The sequence below is a fragment of the Eumetopias jubatus genome, unplaced genomic scaffold (assembly GCF_037043125.1).
Source record: "Eumetopias jubatus isolate StellerSeaLion01/CBP00866 unplaced genomic scaffold, mEumJub1_p1.0 scaffold_5, whole genome shotgun sequence".
NCBI lineage: Eukaryota > Metazoa > Chordata > Mammalia > Carnivora > Otariidae > Eumetopias > Eumetopias jubatus.
This window is the reverse complement of record NW_028274811.1, coordinates 88,946,449-88,963,710: the sequence shown is the minus strand read 5'-3', so window position 1 is coordinate 88,963,710 and position 17,262 is coordinate 88,946,449. Positions and strand designations below refer to the sequence as shown.

Genomic DNA, 17,262 nt, shown 5'->3' with positions numbered 1-17,262 from the left:
ACCAACCAGGAAGGGGTGACGTATTAGGTCCCGCCTCCCTGCTCCTTTGAGCGAATCCCTGGCTCGGAAGGCGGGGGTTAATGAAGAGGCTGCCTAATGGGAAGACGGCGCGGGGAGCTCCCGCCTAGTTATTGGCCGCATAAAGTAAACAGAGGGCAGGGCTGGGCGGGCCGGCGCCGGGGTGGCCCCCGGGAGGGGGCGGAGTGTGCGCGGCGGGCGGCGGCGGCCGGGGAGGCCCGGGAGGCCGCGGCGCGGTCACTGCGAGCCGAGCCGAGCCGAGCCGCGCCGCGCCGCGCCGCGCCGCGCCGATCGCCATCCGGCCCCGGCTCCCGCGAGCGATCCCGGCCGGCGGCGCGGCCCGGCGGGCCCGGCGGCGCCGCAGCCCATGGAGCTCGAGAACATCGTAGCGAACACGGTGCTACTCAAGGCCCGGGAAGGTGAGGCGGCCAAGCAGGCGGCCGGGTGCGGGAAACACAGGCGCGCGGCCTCCGAGCTCGGCTGGGCGCCCCAGTAGCCAGATCCCCTAGGGCAGCGCGCTCCGCGCCCCGCGCCCCGCACCCCGCACCCCGCGCAGAGGCGAGCCCTTCCGGCCGGTAGTCCTCCGCACCTGCCCCGGGGTGTCGGGGCCCAGGAAGGGGCGGGGGTCAGGCCACCGCCCTCGCGGCGCGGGGGGGTGGGGGGGGTTGCGGTGAGGAAAAGAGAGAGGAAGGAAGAGGGAAGGGTGGGACCTGGGTCCTTGGAGAGCCTCTCTGAGGCGTCTTCCAGGTGATAGGTGAGAAGATGCCCCAAGAAAGGGTAGCCTATCCCACGTGCCTCAGGCCCAGACCCTGGCGCCCAGCCTGGATCCGCACAAAGTTGGTGCAGGATAAAGGTTTGGAGAATAAATGAGCGGAGCCACTGCGGTACCACAGCCCACCTGGTTTGGGGAAACTTGCTGGTCACATATGTTGCTCCGTGCCTCAGGCCACTGGGGACAGAGGCAAATTGGTCATGATTTTTGCCCTTGGGAAGCCCACGGTGTAGTGGGCTAAATGGGCGCAGGAATTAAGTGGGAGCTGTGCTTTGAAGGAAGAGAGCATGTGGGGCTGGCAGGACAGTAAGTACAAGGCCTGGCAGAGGGAGCAAGTCTGGTGAGTGTGTATTGAGCTCCTCGGGTCTCCCATCCCAAATGTTACAAGGCACCTGCTCTCTGAGGGTTCTGGGGGACACAGAGGACCAGACCTGGTCCTCAATGCCTTGTGGTCGGTCTGGCCCTCACCTGCCCTTGTCCACCTCAGTAACATAATCAGGGAACACTCATTATGTGCCCTGTCCTGTCTAGGGTGCTGGGGACCAGCGGCGAACAAGACCCTTCTTTTTTGAACTCTAGGGCAGGGAGGTCATGGCATGGTCATTTTCCACTCTTTGCTGGGCTTCCAGGCTGAGTCATCTGTTTCACTTTTCTACTCCATTTTATAGGTGGGAAACAGGCTCAGCCTAGGGACTAGCCCCCAAGTCATACAGTGAGACTGTGGTTGACCCAGGCCTAGGACACAGGATGCCCCCAATATAGTCTGTAGGCAGCCCAGAGGAGCCCTCAGATGGCATAGCATCTGGTACCCCCTGCCTGCCTAGTGTGTGTTGCCCCCCGGGAGGTGCTGCCTGGAAGTAGGCATGGCAGGCTGGGTCCTTAGTGCCCAGAGCCTTCCTTATCTCCTGTCCCTTATCGAGTCCCAGGGCTGGGCCTTCCTCCTAGCCTCTGGGGGCATCTGCCGATTCTGTTCTGCCTCGTCATCTAGCCGGCTAGGGAGGAGGGGTGGGGAGAGCCTGGCCAGGCCTCCCTCCCTAGGGCTGTAGCCCGTTCAGTCCTCAGGCCTGCTGAGAGCACTGCCTTGCCTGGCCAGAGAGTGTGGCACCTCCAGACAGGCTTCCTCAGGCCCTGGGTGAGGCGAAGCAGGGTATGGCCGGACCGGGACTGCTGCCTCCCCTGGAGAACCCTTACCCAACCTGGTTCTGCCCCTCCCACCTGCATGCTTCTAGACAAGTCTCTTCTCTCTAAACTTTAGTAACCCTTTTTGTGGAATGGTTGGGGATGGAACATGAAAACTAAAAGAAATGCCTGTTGTCACAGAGTCCTAAACCCTGGCCCATAGACTGGCTGCATTGGAATCCCTTCATTAGCTGGCTGACAGCTTGGGGCCGGGCCTTTGCCACCTTCCCAAGGGATCTGAGGCCCTAAATGGTTTGGGAACACTGGGATGGCCAGCATGGCGGTTTTGGGGTTGGAAAGGAGCATGGGTTGTGGTCCCAGGGAGCTGGGTTTGAATGCTGCCTCTGGCACCTCCAGGCTTTGTGATCTTGGACAAATTGATTCCTCGTTTCAAGACCTCCGTTTTCTCATGAGGTTGTGCCTAGCGTGGCAGCGTTGCTGTGAGGATGAAGTGGGGCAGTGCTGGGTGCGGGGGAGCCCTTGTTTAGTCCTCCCTTCCTTGCCCAGGTACCCAGAGGCATGGGGCGGGGGAGGGGGCAAGCTAGGCCAGGAAGGAGCCCCACCGACCCTGGTGGCAGTTCCAGGACAGGATATTTGCATTTGACTCTTGTTGCTGCCTTGATGTGGCTGGGAGGAGGGGGAGGAGGAAGTAACTGGTGGGGGGAGGCCAGCGGATGGAGGGGTGGGGGAGGGACCTGTGGGGGTGGGGGAGGAGTTCCCCTTCTGAGGAGGCCTTGCCCCGGCTTGGGGGTGGGGGTCTGTTGCTCATTCACAGTGGAGCAATGACTGTGGGGTACGCTGGGTGTAGGCCGCCGCAGGGCTGCTAGCAGATTTCCCAATGGGTGTCCTGCAACATTTCCTCCTCCAGGCAGTTTAGGTCACAGAACCCAGGGAGGCACCCAGCTGTGCCCCCTCCCTGGAGCAGCCCCTTCCCCTGTGCCACCTGCCTTCAGCCAGGGCAGATGGAAACAAGGCTGGCTAAACCGAGGGGAAACTGAGGCCAGGCAAGTGAAAGTGGCTGCCTGAGCTTGCCATGAGTTGTTGGAGCCCACCTCTTGCCCCAGCCCTGCAGAGTATTAGACACAGACTCTCTGAGTCACCCTGACAACACCTCTGGAGGTGGCTTTGGATCCAAAGTACCTATGAGGATATTGAGGTTCATAGAGGGCAGGGGATGGGCCTAAAGTGTGAATTGGAGATTCAGACCTCTGTCTGTAGGGCTCTAAGACTCGTGCCCTTCCATTTTCTACCTCCTGGCCCATGGGCCACATCTGGCTAGCTCTCTAACATGTTTAATTCATTTGGCTGCAGTGGGTATTTACAAAAAATATGAACCAGCATTTCATATAACCGTCCAGATTCCCAGCTGAACACCCTAAGCCTGCATTCCTGCCTGGCAACAACCAAGCGGCAGCTGCCCCTGTTCAAAGGAGCATGGATGGCCCAGTTCACCACACTCCTCACTACTCCCTATTGTCTCCCATCTGGCCCACATTTACCATACCCATCTGGCTCTGTAGGCACCTGGGCTGCTACTCTGGTCTCAGCAGCTATAGATAGGGAGTCAGCTAGGTAAAATGAGGCAGGTATCGGGGCCATGGAAACCCTTGTGTACTGAAGTGTGCATCCCGAATGCCAGCCCTCTTGCCATCACGTCGTCCCGAGTCTCTAATAGCCCTGGTGCAGGGCCAGGTAATAGGGGTCTGAAGCCTTCCCAGGGACCCAGGCCGCCCTGTGCCTCTGGCATGTCTCAGTTATGTTCCACATGTCCTGAAGTCTCTCCCTGCTGCATCTTGACTTACATAGTTCCCACCACTGTCGTGTCCTCTGCTTTCTTTCCCTGGGAAATTCTTACCTGGTAGGAAGCAGCTAAGGCTTCCCAGAAGCCCCCCTCCATACACACCACCCCTGTCCCCCACTCCTGGTGGCCTGTCCCTGTCCCTACCACCCCTCTTGGGTCTTCCAGCCCAGGAGCCTCCCCCCACCCCCCGCAGGAGGGCCCAGGGGACCATGTGTGTCCCAGAGCCCAGTGAGGGCGTGCTGAAGCATGTGGAATGAAGACCTGAGGTGCCTCCTAGAGTGGGCTGTGCCTGGGCTGAGCCCAGAAGACCTCTGGGTGCCCCGAGTGGTGAGGGAAGTGGGTGGCGGTGGGACTGGAGACCCAGTGCCCGTTTGCTCCCACAGGTGGTGGTGGGAATCGCAAAGGCAAAAGCAAGAAATGGCGACAGATGCTGCAGTTCCCCCACATCAGCCAGTGTGAAGAGCTGCGGCTCAGCCTCGGTGAGGCCTGGGTGGAGACTTGGGGGTGCTGGGGGAGCCTCCCCTGAGACCTCACCCTGGGGCAGGCAGGGTTGGGGGTTCTGGGGAGCAGGAAGATTGAGTCTGCACCACCCAACCCAGTTTCAGTTCCTGGGCTTGAGATGGGTGGAGAGCACAGTGTAAACAGGACAGCAAAGGTGGTTGGGGTGGGTGGATGGGGGAGTAGGGCAGGGTCAGATTTGGGGCAGTCGGAGAGAAGCAGAGGAAAGGAGGGTCAGGCCTAGGGTTTGAGGGACGGAGGGCACAGTGGAGGCTGCAGTCCACCTGTGGACTGCATGAGGAGCCCCAAGCCCATGCTTAGCACAGCACAGCCCAGAGTGGGGTGAGTGGCGGGGGCAGCAAAACCTGGACCAGAAGGGCCAGGACCCCAGTTCCTGCTTATCCTGGCTGAGGCCCCAGGTCTGCGCAGCCCCTAAGATTGTCTAGGCCCCTCTGACAGCCTGCACGTGGGCAAGGAGTATACCATGGCTGCTTCTACCGCCTGGGAAGGAGGCCTAGCCTCGAGCTCGCCGGAAGCCACAGCTTCCTCCTGCACTTTCGCCAGGCAGGCAGCAGGTTTGGGCCTAGCCTGGGCCAGGCCGGAACCTCACAAACCACACCCAGGCCCAGCGCTGTGACGTATGTAGGTGGTGTCAACCAGGAGATAGCAGGGGGAGGTGAGGGCCTAGCTCCGGAGCCAAACTCCAGGCTGTGTGACCTTGAGCTAATTACTTTGCTTCTCTGGGCCTCCGAGTCCCAGGCTATGATGGAAATAAGAGTAATGTCGGGGCGCCTGGGTGGCTCCTTCGGTTAAGCATCTGCCTTCGTCTCAGGTCATGATCCCAGGGTCCTGGAGCCCCACGTCAGGCTCCCTGCTCAGCGGGGAGTCTGCTTCTCCCTCTGCCTGCCGCTCCCCCTGCTGTGTTCCCTCTCTGGCAAATAAGTAAATAAAGTCTTAAAAAAAAAGGAAAAAGATAATGCCCCCCTCAGTGTTGTGGTGAGGGTTCTGCAGGAGCTTATGGCTTCCATACCACAGGGCTGGAAGCTGCTGTTGGGGCCCAGGGCCTGGCGGTGTGGACAGGAGGGCCCCGCCAGCAGGCTCCAGGTCTGGGAACCCAGTAGCTCCCACCCCTGCTTGCAGAGCGTGACTACCACAGCCTGTGTGAGCGGCAGCCCATTGGGCGCCTGTTGTTCCGAGAGTTTTGTGCGACGAGGCCCGAGCTGACCCGCTGCATTGCCTTCCTGGATGGAGTGGTGAGTGCGGCCCAGACCAGCCCCGAGGGTGGGCAGAGGCCCCCAGGTCAAGTGTGCTCCATCTCCCCACACCTGCCATTCCGCCCAGACCCCGAGCTTCTCTGCTTTCCCACCCTGCAGGCCGAGTATGAAGTGACCCCTGATGAGAAGCGGAAGGCCTGTGGGCGGCGGCTAATGCAGAATTTTCTGAGCCACACCGTGAGTGAGCAGTGATGGAGGGAGGACAGCAGTGGGCAGAGCTCAGTGATTGGGAAGAGGAATGACCACAGCCTGGGCAGAGAGTGCCCTGGAGCTGCTCCAGGTTCACCAGGCAGACCGGGCAGGGAGCCCAGGAGGGTGGGCCAGGCAGGGCGGCCTCCAGCAGCTCTGCTTCACCCTGCCTCAAAGGTTGCAGTGGACCTGAGTTCAGCAACTAGGCAGGCTGGTGCACCACTAACCTACAGCTGCTCCTAGCATGGGCTTAAGATATCGGCTGTCTCTGCCCTGGGAGGGGGCAGCTAGCCAAGGGAGCCCCCTGCACTGACCTCTTTATTGCCTGTCCCTAGGGTCCTGACCTCATTCCTGAGGTCCCCCGGCAGCTGGTGACTAATTGCTCCCAGCGGCTGGAGCAGGGGCCGTGCAAAGACCTCTTCCAGGAGCTCACCCGGTAAGCCTCTCCCTGCCCACAGGCCTGGAATTGTGTCCCGAGGAGGGGGCTTCTGTGGGCCCGGAAGGCTGTGAACAGCGCAGCAGCTGGTGAGGGAGCTCAGCCTCTCACCTTGGCCTTGCACCTGCTATGTGAGCTTGGGCAGATTGCCTTCCCTCTCTGTAGCATCTTCAGCTTCTGCATGGGTGCACGTCTCCCACCTAGTCCGGTTAGCAAGAGGGTTGGCCGATGCTGCCGCCTTTCAGCCTGAGCGTGCACATAACAGGGGGTCTGGCCCAACAAGCCAAGAACCTGGTGGGTCAGGGGCTGACCCGTGGGCTGGGCCCTCTCAACAGGCTGACCCACGAGTACCTGAGCATGGCTCCTTTTGCCGACTACCTCGACAGCATCTACTTCAACCGTTTCCTACAGTGGAAGTGGCTGGAAAGGTGAGCTCCTTGAAGGCTGGGCCACAGTAGGCCAAGTTGCTAGGACTCTCATGGCCTTGGGCCCCTGCTCAGCCTGTGTTTGCTCTGAAATCCCTTGCCCACAGACAGCCAGTGACCAAAAACACCTTCAGGCAGTACCGAGTCCTGGGAAAAGGTGGCTTTGGTGAGGTAAGCGGCCAGGCCAGAGCCCCTGATGGAGAGGGGAGGTGGGGTACCGTGGGCCCTGGACTGCTAGCCCCCCTCCTCGAACTCCTGTAGCCGCAGAAAGGGCACAGCTGGTCCCTATTTGCCCATCTACCTTGGCTACAGGTGTGTGCCTGCCAGGTGCGGGCAACAGGCAAGATGTACGCTTGCAAGAAGCTGGAGAAGAAGCGGATCAAGAAGCGGAAAGGGGAGGCCATGGCACTCAATGAGAAGCAAATCCTGGAGAAAGTGAACAGTAGGTTTGTAGTAAGTACAGACAGGAGACCCCTCCCTTCCCCCTGGCCACACACTTGCCCTGCCCTCCCCACTCACCAGCTAGGTCTCTTCCTGCCCTGCCCCGTCCCCTCCAGGCACCGCCTTCCCGCTCTCGGAGATGCCTGGGAAGGGCGGGTTTGGGGTGTTGACACCAGGCGTGGGGAGCAGGCTGGGCCCCAAGGAGTGGCACTGAGAAGGATTTTTTGGGCGGCTGGTGCCAGCCTTGCCACCGGGTGGCCCCCGGCCCCTGCTTGAGGGCTTGGGTCCCCTCGGCCACAGGTGAGCTTGGCTTATGCCTATGAGACCAAGGATGCGCTGTGCCTGGTGCTGACGCTGATGAACGGAGGTGACCTCAAGTTCCACATCTACCACATGGGCCAGGCTGGCTTCCCTGAGGCACGGGCTGTCTTCTATGCCGCAGAGATCTGCTGCGGCCTGGAGGACCTACACCGGGAGCGCATCGTGTACAGGTGCCGAGCCTGGGCCTCCCCGCGGGGGGCTGTAGCGGGGCATGGGTGGAGGCTGCCGGAGGACATTGGTGTGCCAGGGCTGCCACGGCATGCAGAAGTTGGTTTGAGCCCTGCCACACTTGCCCATGCCTGGTACACTTGAGAGCCCTGCCACACTTGCCCATGCCTGGTACACTTGAGAGCCTCTGGGTCATCTGAATGCTGGTGTCATCACCCCTCTCTGTGTGACCCTGGGCCAGTCGGCTCCCTGCTCCCTACGCTCTTTCCTTTTCTGGGAAGCAGAGACTTTAATTCCTGCCTTGCAGGTGGTTTTAGGGACCAAATGAGATAATGCAGTAAAGTTCACACTGCCCGGCATGAGGGGCTTGGCAGCGGACAGCTCTGCCTATTGTTATTGGCAGGGATTTCATTTGAACCTCACAACAGCCCCATGGAGGGACAGATGAGTAGCCCCATTTGACAGGAAAGGTAGAGTCAGCCGCCAGAGTCGGGGGGGGGAGGGTGGGACCCCCTCAACACTAGTGGTGAGCAAGGCTACTGGCGCTGTCTCCCCAGGGGGGAGCTGCTCTCCACTTACCTAGGGACTCCCAGGAAGGGTCCTGGCTGGACAGATCCTTGGGCTGCTCCCTCAAGTCAGGGCTGCTGTGGGCAAGGGCAGGGCCGTCTCTCAGCCTGGCAATAAACGGCTCCCACACCTTGCTGCACATTCCATCCCGGGAGACAAGTGAGCCAGGAGGTGGTGGCGTCCCATCTGGCTCCTCTGCAAACTGAACAACGTCTGACCCTGCCCTTCTCTCCTCCCCACAGGGACCTGAAGCCAGAGAACATCCTACTGGATGACCACGGTGGGTGGGGGGGGCCACAGAGGTGGGGTGCCGTGGAGTAGGGCAGGGTCTGGCCCACCTGCTTAGTGGGCCCCCCTGCTTCCCCACCCACTTTCAGGTCACATCCGAATCTCCGACCTGGGGCTGGCTGTGCACGTGCCAGAGGGCCAGACCATCAAGGGTCGTGTAGGCACTGTGGGCTACATGGGTGAGTCTCCCTCCACCCTGACCCCCTTGCCTCCTGGGTCCCCTTGCTGTCCTGGGCTGGGCCCCACCACTTCTGTCTGGGAGTCTTCTGTGTCTTGGGGAGTAGAAAAAGCTGATGTCCCTCTTTTATAAATTAGGACCGGGACTCAGCCAGGGCCCCACACACCTGAGAATACTCATTCATTCACCAAATACTTACTGAGCTCCTGCTATTGGCTGGGCTTGCAGGTGGCTACTAGAGAAGGATGAGAAGGGGCTGATTTGGGGTCTCCGTCCTGCCCTCCCCTGAACTGCCCAGGTTCCGAGAAGGCATGTCCATCCACAGTGCCAAGATGTGCCCCATATTTCCCTTGAGAACCATGTGATAACGGCAGACAGAGCCACAGTTACAGGGCCCACCTCTTGTTTGTGGTGCGTCCCTGGGCCTCATACTGCTACTCCCAGCCTCACTTTGCCCAACTGGGAAGCAGTTGTACTGGCTCCCAAAGTTGCCTTGAAGATACAGAGAGGTAGGAGAGGCAGAAATCCCCATGTGCCCAGCCTGGCAGGTGTAGGTACGCAGCAGATGAGTCTCTTCTTTCTATATGAAATCCAGAGATTGCAAACTGGTAACCACACAGGCCTGATGTGGCCTCCATTTGTGTTTAAATCAAATTGTTTTTAAAACACTTGGAATGGGTTGCCAACATTTGATAGGCCAGACAGCTTCACATTAAAAACACGGATTTCTGACTTCTCTTGAAAAGTCAGCAGACCTGGTCCCCTGCAGGGCCACATCGGCTCCCTTTGATGGGGGCATGTGCTGTCCCACACACTGAAGTCCCTGCCAGGCTGAGGGGGGTGCCTGCCGGCATCAGTTGATGCCATACCTGATGTGTGTTGGGCCTTCCCAGGGCCCAGGGTTTGGTTCCTGCCTCCTGGCCCGCCCTCACTCCTGTTCCACCCTGCCCAGCTCCGGAGGTGGTGAAGAACGAACGGTACACATTCAGCCCAGACTGGTGGGCACTGGGCTGCCTCCTATACGAGATGATCGCAGGCCAGTCCCCCTTCCAGCAGAGGAAAAAGAAAATCAAACGAGAGGAGGTGGAGCGGTTGGTAAAAGAGGTGCCTGAGGAGTACTCGGAGCGCTTTTCCCCGCAGGCCTGCTCGCTCTGCTCCCAGGTATGGCGGCCATCAGGAGGCTGACTGGCCAGGCCGGGGGGCAGCGGGCACCTCTCTGGGCCATCCTGACTGCCCCTGCCCTGCTGCAGCTCCTGTGCAAGGACCCTGCAGAGCGCCTGGGGTGTCGTGGAGGTGGTGCCCGTGAGGTGAAGGAGCACCCGCTCTTCAAGAAGCTGAACTTCAAGCGGCTGGGAGCCGGCATGCTGGAGCCGCCCTTCAAGCCCGATGTGAGTGCTTTCCACTTATGCTGAGGGCCGGCTGAGCCAGGGGGGGCTCGGGGCTCCTGGAGGCGCGGTTAGCATACCTTCAGTGCAAGTGTCAGCAAACCCAACTCCAAGGGCTTGGCCAACAGAACATAATTCACTGGGCTCACACAGATGGAAAGCCTCAGGATAGATCTCGCCTTCAGCATCCCTGGATCTGGGGCTCTATTGCAGGAATTCTCTCTTCCTCTCCCTGCCGTACCGGCCAGTGTGCAGTCTTCGCTCCCTGGCTGCTCTCCCTAGGGTATGGCCGTGGTGGACCCAGCATTTCAGGTTCACATCCTCCCAGCTCAGCCAGCCCAGGAGACCCAGTGTACCTCTTGCCCAATCATTTCAAAAGAAGTCCTGCACCTGGGTGGCTCAGTTGGTTAGGCAGCTGCCTTCGGCTCAGGTCATGATCCCAGGATCCTGGGATCAAGTCCCGCGTCGGGCTCCCTGCTCAAGCAGGGAGGCTCCTTCTCCCTCTGCCTGCCACTCCTCCTGCTTGTGCGCTCTCTCTCTCTCTCTCTCTCTCTCTGACAAATAAAATCTTAAAAAAAAAAAAAGTCCTGAAAGGAAAAGAAAAGAAAAAAAAAAGTCCTAAGGCTAGTACTGATTGCCACTGATTGTTCGGAGGCCCCTCAGCAGCCACACTTGGATCACTTGCCCACCCGAACCACTGCCAGTGGGGGAGGTCAGTTTCCTGAAGGAAAACCAACATGCCATTGCCAGCAGGGGTAAGGGGCTGAAGATTGGCTCCCCCTTGTGGAATCTCACCCATTTCCTGAGCATCTCGGTGGGTCAGGCGTTCCGTGGGCAGAGACATCCTCGAGGCAGAAGCCAGCTAAAACTCATGTCCAACATGGAGCTTAGTGGTTCATTTGGCCAGAAGGTCCTAGTGTCGGGCCAACGTCAGGGTTTCACGCAATGTTGCCAGGACTTCATCTCTTGGCTCTGCTTCAGCCTGTTAATTGTCCTCCCTCTGAATTCAGGCTTCTGTGTGTGAAGTCACAGGGAAGGTTGTGAGTGGCCAAGATGAAGTTATGTGCTTGTCCCCCTCCCATGTGTAAGAGGACTGGGTCCTGGCATTGACAGTTCACCAGCAGGCCAGACTGATGGCTGTCAGCCACACAGTGACTGTTTATTCACTCAACAAATATCTGAGTGCCCATAAGTGCCAGACCTCGGAGAGCAAGAGGTCAACAGGACCCAATCCTGTCTTCCTGTTATAGTGGGGAGCATGGCGAAGTAAAGCACTAAGAGAAAAAGCATGTCAGGTAATGTGAAAAAAATAAATCCGGCTAAGAGGGAGATAAGGAATGATTGGGGGGGGTGGGAGTATTTTTAGACAGGGTGGTCTCTGAGAACCTGACGGTTAAACAGAAGCCTAAAATATGTGAAAGAGAGAGCCATGCTGAATTTTGGGGTGAGAACAGTCCAGGGAGAAGGAGAAACCTCAAGTGATCAGCGAGGAGACCAGTGTGGCCGGAGCGAGCATAGGTTGGGAGAGGCGCAGGGTTTTATTCCCAGTGTGGCAGGGGGCCTTTGGGGAATGTTGAGCAGGCCTGTGAGGTGTAGGGGCAGTGCTAGAGGGGGTGAGTAGAAGCGGGAGGCCAGCTAGGGAGCCGCTGCTGAGGAAGGATTGTGCCTTGTAGACCTCACCAGCACCCTGGGGTGTGGGCCTTGCTGTGAGTGATTGAACTGAGAGCAGCCTGCCTTGGGGCTGACCCCCCCCCCATCAAGTTTACCCCTGCTTCCAGTGCACATCATCTCTTTTAACTTTGAAATCATCCCACCGCCCCCGAGTCTTCAAAGATAAAAAATCAGTGCCCCGAAATTTAACTTTTTTTCCCATTATTTTTATTTCTTATTTTTTTCTTTTTCTTTTTTTTTTTTTTTAAAGATTTTATTTATTTATTTAATTGACAGAGAGAGAGAGAGAGACAGCAAGAGAGGGAACACAAGCAGGGGGAGGGTCAGAGGGAGAAGCAGGCTTCCCGCGGAGCAGGGAGCCCGATGCATGGCTCGATCCCAGGACCCTGAGATCATGACCTGAGCTGAAGGCAGTCGCTTAACCAACTGAGCCACCCAGGCACCCCTTATTTTTTTATTTTTAAGATTTTATTTATTTATTTTGACAGAGACAGACACAGTGAGAGAGGGAACACAAGCAGGGGGAGTGGGAGAGGGAGAAGCAGACTCCTGGCTGAGCAGGGAGCCTGATGTGGGGCTGGATCCCAGGACCCTGGGATCATGACCTGAGCCGAAGGCAGACGCTTAATGACTGAGCCACCCAGGTGCCCTGGAATTTTTTTTAGATGCAATAGATGAGAAGCAAGTTTGATGCTGATATCATTTTTAGTAGCTTTATTGAGATATATTGCACATACCATATAATTCACTCATTTAAAGTGTGTAACTAAATAGCTTTTGGCATTTTCAGAGTTGGGCAACCATCACCATAATCAATTTTAGAACATTCACATCACCCCTTTCCACCCACCCAACAAAAACCCCATGCCCGTTAGCATTCATTCCCCATTCTCCTCTCCCTGCGGCCCTGGCCATCACTAATCTACTGTCTCTGTATATTTGCCTGTTCTGGACATTTCATGCAAATAGTGTTATACAATATGTGGTCCTTTGTGACTGGCTTCTTTCACTTAGTGGAATGTTTTCAAGGCTCATCAAACTGTAGCCTGTACTTTGTTCTTTTTTTTTTTAATATTTTATTTACTTGAGAGAGAGAGCACATGTGTGGTGGGGAGGGGCAGAGGGAGAGGGAGAAGCAGACACCCCCCTGAGCAGGGAGCTTGATGTGGGGCTCGATCCCAGGACCCTGGGATCATGAGCTGAGCCAAAGGCAGACACTTAACTGACTGAGCCATCCAGGTGCCCTACTTTGTTCCTTTTTTATTACTGAATAATATTCCATTGTATGAATACACCACATTTTGTTTATCAGTTGATGGACATTGGAGTTGTTTCCACTTTGGGCTATTATGAATAATTCTACTATGAACATTGACATGCAAGTTTTGGTGGGGACATATGTTTTCCTTTCTCTTGGATATATACCTAGGAGTGGAATTGCTGGCTAATATGGTAACACTACATTTAACCTTTTGGGGAAATGCCAGATTGTTTTCCAAAGCAGCTGCACCATTTTACATTACGACGTTGTTTTAATTGACATCCTTAATAGTAGGATATAGGAAACAATGAAGATGAAAAAGACAGTGGCCTTCTGGACTGAGGTGGGCTCCCAGGAGGGGCCCCAGGGGTGTGGGGAGTTGGGAGAACCGTTCTAATCCTCTGGTTGCCCATGAAGCTTGAGGGGATGGAGCAGGCCATTGGACATCCTGGGACAGAGGACCTCAGCTCCAGGCCCTGCATGGGGATGCTCAGCTGAAAGGACCAGCTAAGATTCTGCCGTGCGTGCAGTGGTACCCCCAGCCATGTGCGGGTGGAGGGGGTGCCTGTCACTGATTCCGCAGGGCACTGAGGGGGCTGGTTGGCTGCAGCAGGTCAGCTACCATGGACCGGGAAAGGCATGGCCTTTCTGCAGCCTCATCAGTCAGGATCAATGAGGGGTAGTGATCCCCAGTTTACAGAGGGGTAATGACCTCAAAGAGAAGGGACTGCTGTGCTTAGGAAGTGCGTGGGGTACCTAGTTTCTGACTCCAAATTAGAGAGCTGCAAGGGTTGGGGTACAACCAGGCCAAGGCTGGAGTGATTTTCAAGGCTGAGCTGCCTACATGCGTGTAGGTGGGCAGGCGTGCGTGTGTGCCTGCTTGTGAGTGTTGCTCCTGTCTGATTGCTGTTTCCATCCCCACCAGCCCCAGGCCATTTACTGCAAGGATGTTCTGGACATCGAACAGTTTTCCACCGTTAAGGGTGTGGAGCTGGAGCCCACTGACCAGGACTTCTACCTGAAGTTTGCCACGGGCAGTGTGCCCATCCCCTGGCAGAATGAGGTAAGGAGCTGCCTGGCTGGTGGGCCGGGCTCCAGAGGAGCAGCCCCGGAGCCGGCTCTCACGGCTGTCTGTGCTTGGGCAGATGGTGGAGACCGAGTGCTTCCAAGAGCTGAATGTCTTTGGGCTGGATGGCTCAGTTCCCCCAGACCTGGACTGGAAGGGTCAGCCACCTGCACCCCCCAAGAAGGGACTGCTGCAGAGACTCTTCAGCCGCCAGGTAACTCCCAGCAGGGTCCCGTCTTGGCCCCTCGCCTGGCTCCAGGGGACGGTGGGCGGGAGGCAGAGCTGGTGCCCGCGTGTGCTGGGAGTGGGCGTCTTCCAGCTGTGCCACGTGTGCCCAGGGTCTCTGGCCTCATTCCCACCTGTCCCCTACCCCTGGCTGGGCTCACGGCCTCTTTTCTCTTTCCAGAGGTGAGCAGTGTGGGCTCCCCGTGGGTTGGCCTTGCTGCCCGGCCTCGGGGAGCCACGGGCAGCCCTTCCATGGCAGAGGCGAGATGTGGGCGAAAGAAGTCTGGTGCCCGCTCCCCCCTCCCCCAACTACTTCGTTCCCTGCACCCTGGCACCTTCAAGCTGCTAGCCTTGCTTAGCCATCTGTCTCCCCATGCTCTGCCTCCACCATCTCCAGGGGAGAGGGTCTGGACAGGGCCTTGCTCTGGCAGAGCCCGAGATCCACCTGGACCCTCTCACTTCGCCTGCTGCCAGTAGACTCTGTACTGAGGCCCACACACGTCTGGGCCCCTGGTGCAGAGCCCCCAGCCCAGAGCATAGCTCCAGGCAGCTCCTGGCAGGGCCGGCCTGGCTGGTGGCACTAGTGGCTAATGGCCCTCGCTCTGCCTCTCTCCCTCCGTGTCTTCCCCATCCCTCCAGGATTGCTGTGGGAACTGCAGCGACAGTGAGGAAGAGCTCCCCACCCGCCTCGAGCTCCCCACCCGCCTCTAGCCCCCAGCCTGAGGCCCCCACCGGTGGTTGGCGGTAGCAGCTACTCCGAGCGCTGTTTACAGTTTTGCACAGTGGTCTTCCCCATTGCCCACGCAAGTTGTGGCCTGGGGAACACAGCCGGAGCTGTCCCCGGTGTCCTCTGCCCCTCAGCCCCTGGTCTGGCTGAGTTCGGGCAAGGCCTGGGCTGTCCCTGGGACAAAGGTGCGTCCCTTCAGCTCTTGTCTGTGGAGCTCGGGGCTTTCTGTATTTATGTATTTGTACGAATGTATATATCAACCAGAGTGTTCTTAAGACCCACCCTGGAGCTGGCAGAGGGGCCACTGCCAAACTCAAGGCTCCTTGGGCCCAGCTTGGACAGGCCGAGACTGGGCCAGGCAAGGCCCTGAGCCCCCAGCACTGTGCTCGCCACCGCTGACCTCCGAGTGAGACTCATGCCTGCCTCTGCTGCCTCGGGCTCAGGCCACCACCTCTGGGGTCCAATGCTGTCCCTTCTCAGCACTTGTCAAAGCTGGATCTGGGGCCTCTGTATCCCCTAGGCCTGTGCCAAAGTGTGACCAGAGATTGGGCTGACCCTGGGACCCATCAGTCCACTGCCCAGGTTGTCCCAGATGGGTCTGCCTCTGCCTTCCAGCTCCCAGGGCGCCTTGTCCCTCATGCTGGGCCCTGTCCTGAAGACACCTCTTGCAGAAACGCCCCAGCCCAGGCCTTGGGAAGGGGGGAGGAGGTTGTCCCTGGCCAACTCTCAAACATTCCAGACTCCCATCTTAACAGTAGACACATGTGCCCAGCAATAATCCATCCCTCCCTGTGTGTGCCTGTGGGGTGTGTATGTGAGCGTGTGCGTGTGTGTGAAGGGGGTAGGGTGAGATGTGTGTGTGCCTGCACCCCAGGCCCCAGTTCTGGTCCTTCCCAGATTGTGATGGCCATCCTGGTCCCAGTGTTAGAATAGCATGGGATTACAGGGCCCTGGTTTTTCCGTATTTAAAGCCAATTTTTATTACTCATTTTGTCCAATGTAAGCTGCCACGTGTCTCTGAGTGAATACAGTCGAGCACAAACCTGGCCAGCCGCCCTGCCTGCCTCTTTCTTGCTCCTGTTGTTCCAGGGGTCTTTCCGCTTCCCTCACTCTGCTGGAAGTGGGAAGGGATCAGAGGTGGGCCTGGTGGGGGCTGCCCTTCCCACATGCCCTGGACATCCCCCACCCCCACCCCTGTGGCTGATCTTGGAGTAACCTCTCCAGGCAGCCAGGCCTCAGTGGCCTTTGGGCTCATCCAGTGGGTTTCTCGGCTTCCTAAATGAGAAGAGGCCTGAGGGAAGAAGCCTTGGGTCCCCACTAGGGTGCGAGTCTGGCTCTACCTGTACTGGGGAGGCAGGTTTAGCTGGAAGGGTCCCCTCCCAGGCCAGGGTGGTCTGGCAACCAGTTGTGGGCTTGGAGCAGCCTGGGGAGCAAGATGGAAGCTGCTGTTAGAAACATCCGCCAACTCTGTCTTACCTGGACACCTGTTGTATGCTTAGCCCAGGGCCAGTGAATTAAGGCCATCCCTTGGCCCTGGAAGCAGGCAATGTGGCTGGGCAAAGGTGAGACAGTGGTGATGCTGGGAGTTAGGCTGTGGCAAGGGTGGGTGGGGACCAGCCAGTGAGGACATTAGGGAGGGTTCTCTGAGAAGTTGAGCCAGGTCTTAAAGGAGACTTACTCACCTGGGGACAGAGGGGTTGGGGGAGCATTCCATAGCATTCCACCTATGCAAAGAAGGAGATGATAATCTGTTGACAAGTCTGTCCCAGACTTCATAAACCTGTTGCCGCACCATAGTCTCCCAGTGCCCCCAGCCCTCCAGGGATGCTCTGTAACCACAGTAAGGGTTTGTTCCTTGCCTCTGGGCCAGGCACCAGTGCCACGGGCCTCGTGAGCTTTGCAATTGGACAGTTCGGGGTTTGAATCTCAGCCAGGCCACTTTTCACGCTGGCTTTGCATAGGCCCTTCCCTTGTCTAGAAAGATGGGTGTGATACCCATCACCTCACAGGGCAGCTATGAGAATCCAGGAAAGCAGCTGGTCACCTCCTTTTGCCCCTTTGTCACTGACAGGACTCTTGCTGATTAGGGGAGTGGGTGCTGGGTGCCAGGCTGACAGCTATCTCAAGGGCATCCAGAGGTTCTAAGCACTAACTTAGTAGAAGGGGCCTCTCTGGTGGTGGCCCAGCTCTTGATAGTTATGTGGAGCGTGTGCTGCTGCTTCCAGTAACTTGAGGGAAAGGTCTTCCAGCTGGTGAGTGGCTGTTGCATGGTGCCAAGGAAGCCAGCTGAAGATGAAGCTGGAATCTAGCCATGATGGGTGATGTTGGGGCCTGAGGTGCATTTGCCCTTCTGTTTTGGTGGGAGAGCAGTT

At 57.9% G+C, this 17,262-nt stretch overlaps 1 protein-coding gene across 4 annotated transcripts in view; it reads left to right on the top strand.

The window, feature by feature from the left end:
* The first annotated feature begins 304 nt into the window (after nt 1-304).
* GRK6 (G protein-coupled receptor kinase 6) overlaps nt 305-17,262 on the top strand; it is a 28,071-nt gene continuing 11,113 nt past the window's right edge. The window contains exons 1-16 of one of the 4 annotated variants that reach the window (XM_028102824.2): nt 305-437; nt 4,154-4,249; nt 5,409-5,521; nt 5,642-5,719; nt 6,067-6,167; nt 6,503-6,595; nt 6,700-6,763; nt 6,905-7,045; nt 7,334-7,524; nt 8,332-8,369; nt 8,467-8,556; nt 9,508-9,716; nt 9,806-9,943; nt 13,798-13,935; nt 14,018-14,152; nt 14,803-15,936. In XM_028102824.2, coding sequence (XP_027958625.1) covers nt 386-437; nt 4,154-4,249; nt 5,409-5,521; nt 5,642-5,719; nt 6,067-6,167; nt 6,503-6,595; nt 6,700-6,763; nt 6,905-7,045; nt 7,334-7,524; nt 8,332-8,369; nt 8,467-8,556; nt 9,508-9,716; nt 9,806-9,943; nt 13,798-13,935; nt 14,018-14,152; nt 14,803-14,874 — 1,749 coding nt within the window. In that variant the 5' untranslated portion in view covers nt 305-385 and the 3' untranslated portion in view covers nt 14,875-15,936. Of the gene's footprint in view, nt 438-765; nt 872-4,153; nt 4,250-5,408; nt 5,522-5,641; nt 5,720-6,066; nt 6,168-6,502; nt 6,596-6,699; nt 6,764-6,904; nt 7,046-7,333; nt 7,525-8,331; nt 8,370-8,466; nt 8,557-9,507; nt 9,717-9,805; nt 9,944-13,797; nt 13,936-14,017; nt 14,153-14,344; nt 14,513-14,802; nt 15,937-17,262 lie in introns of those variants that run through there. The other 3 variants (XM_028102823.2, XM_028102826.2, XM_028102825.1) reach the window with 3 other exon arrangements.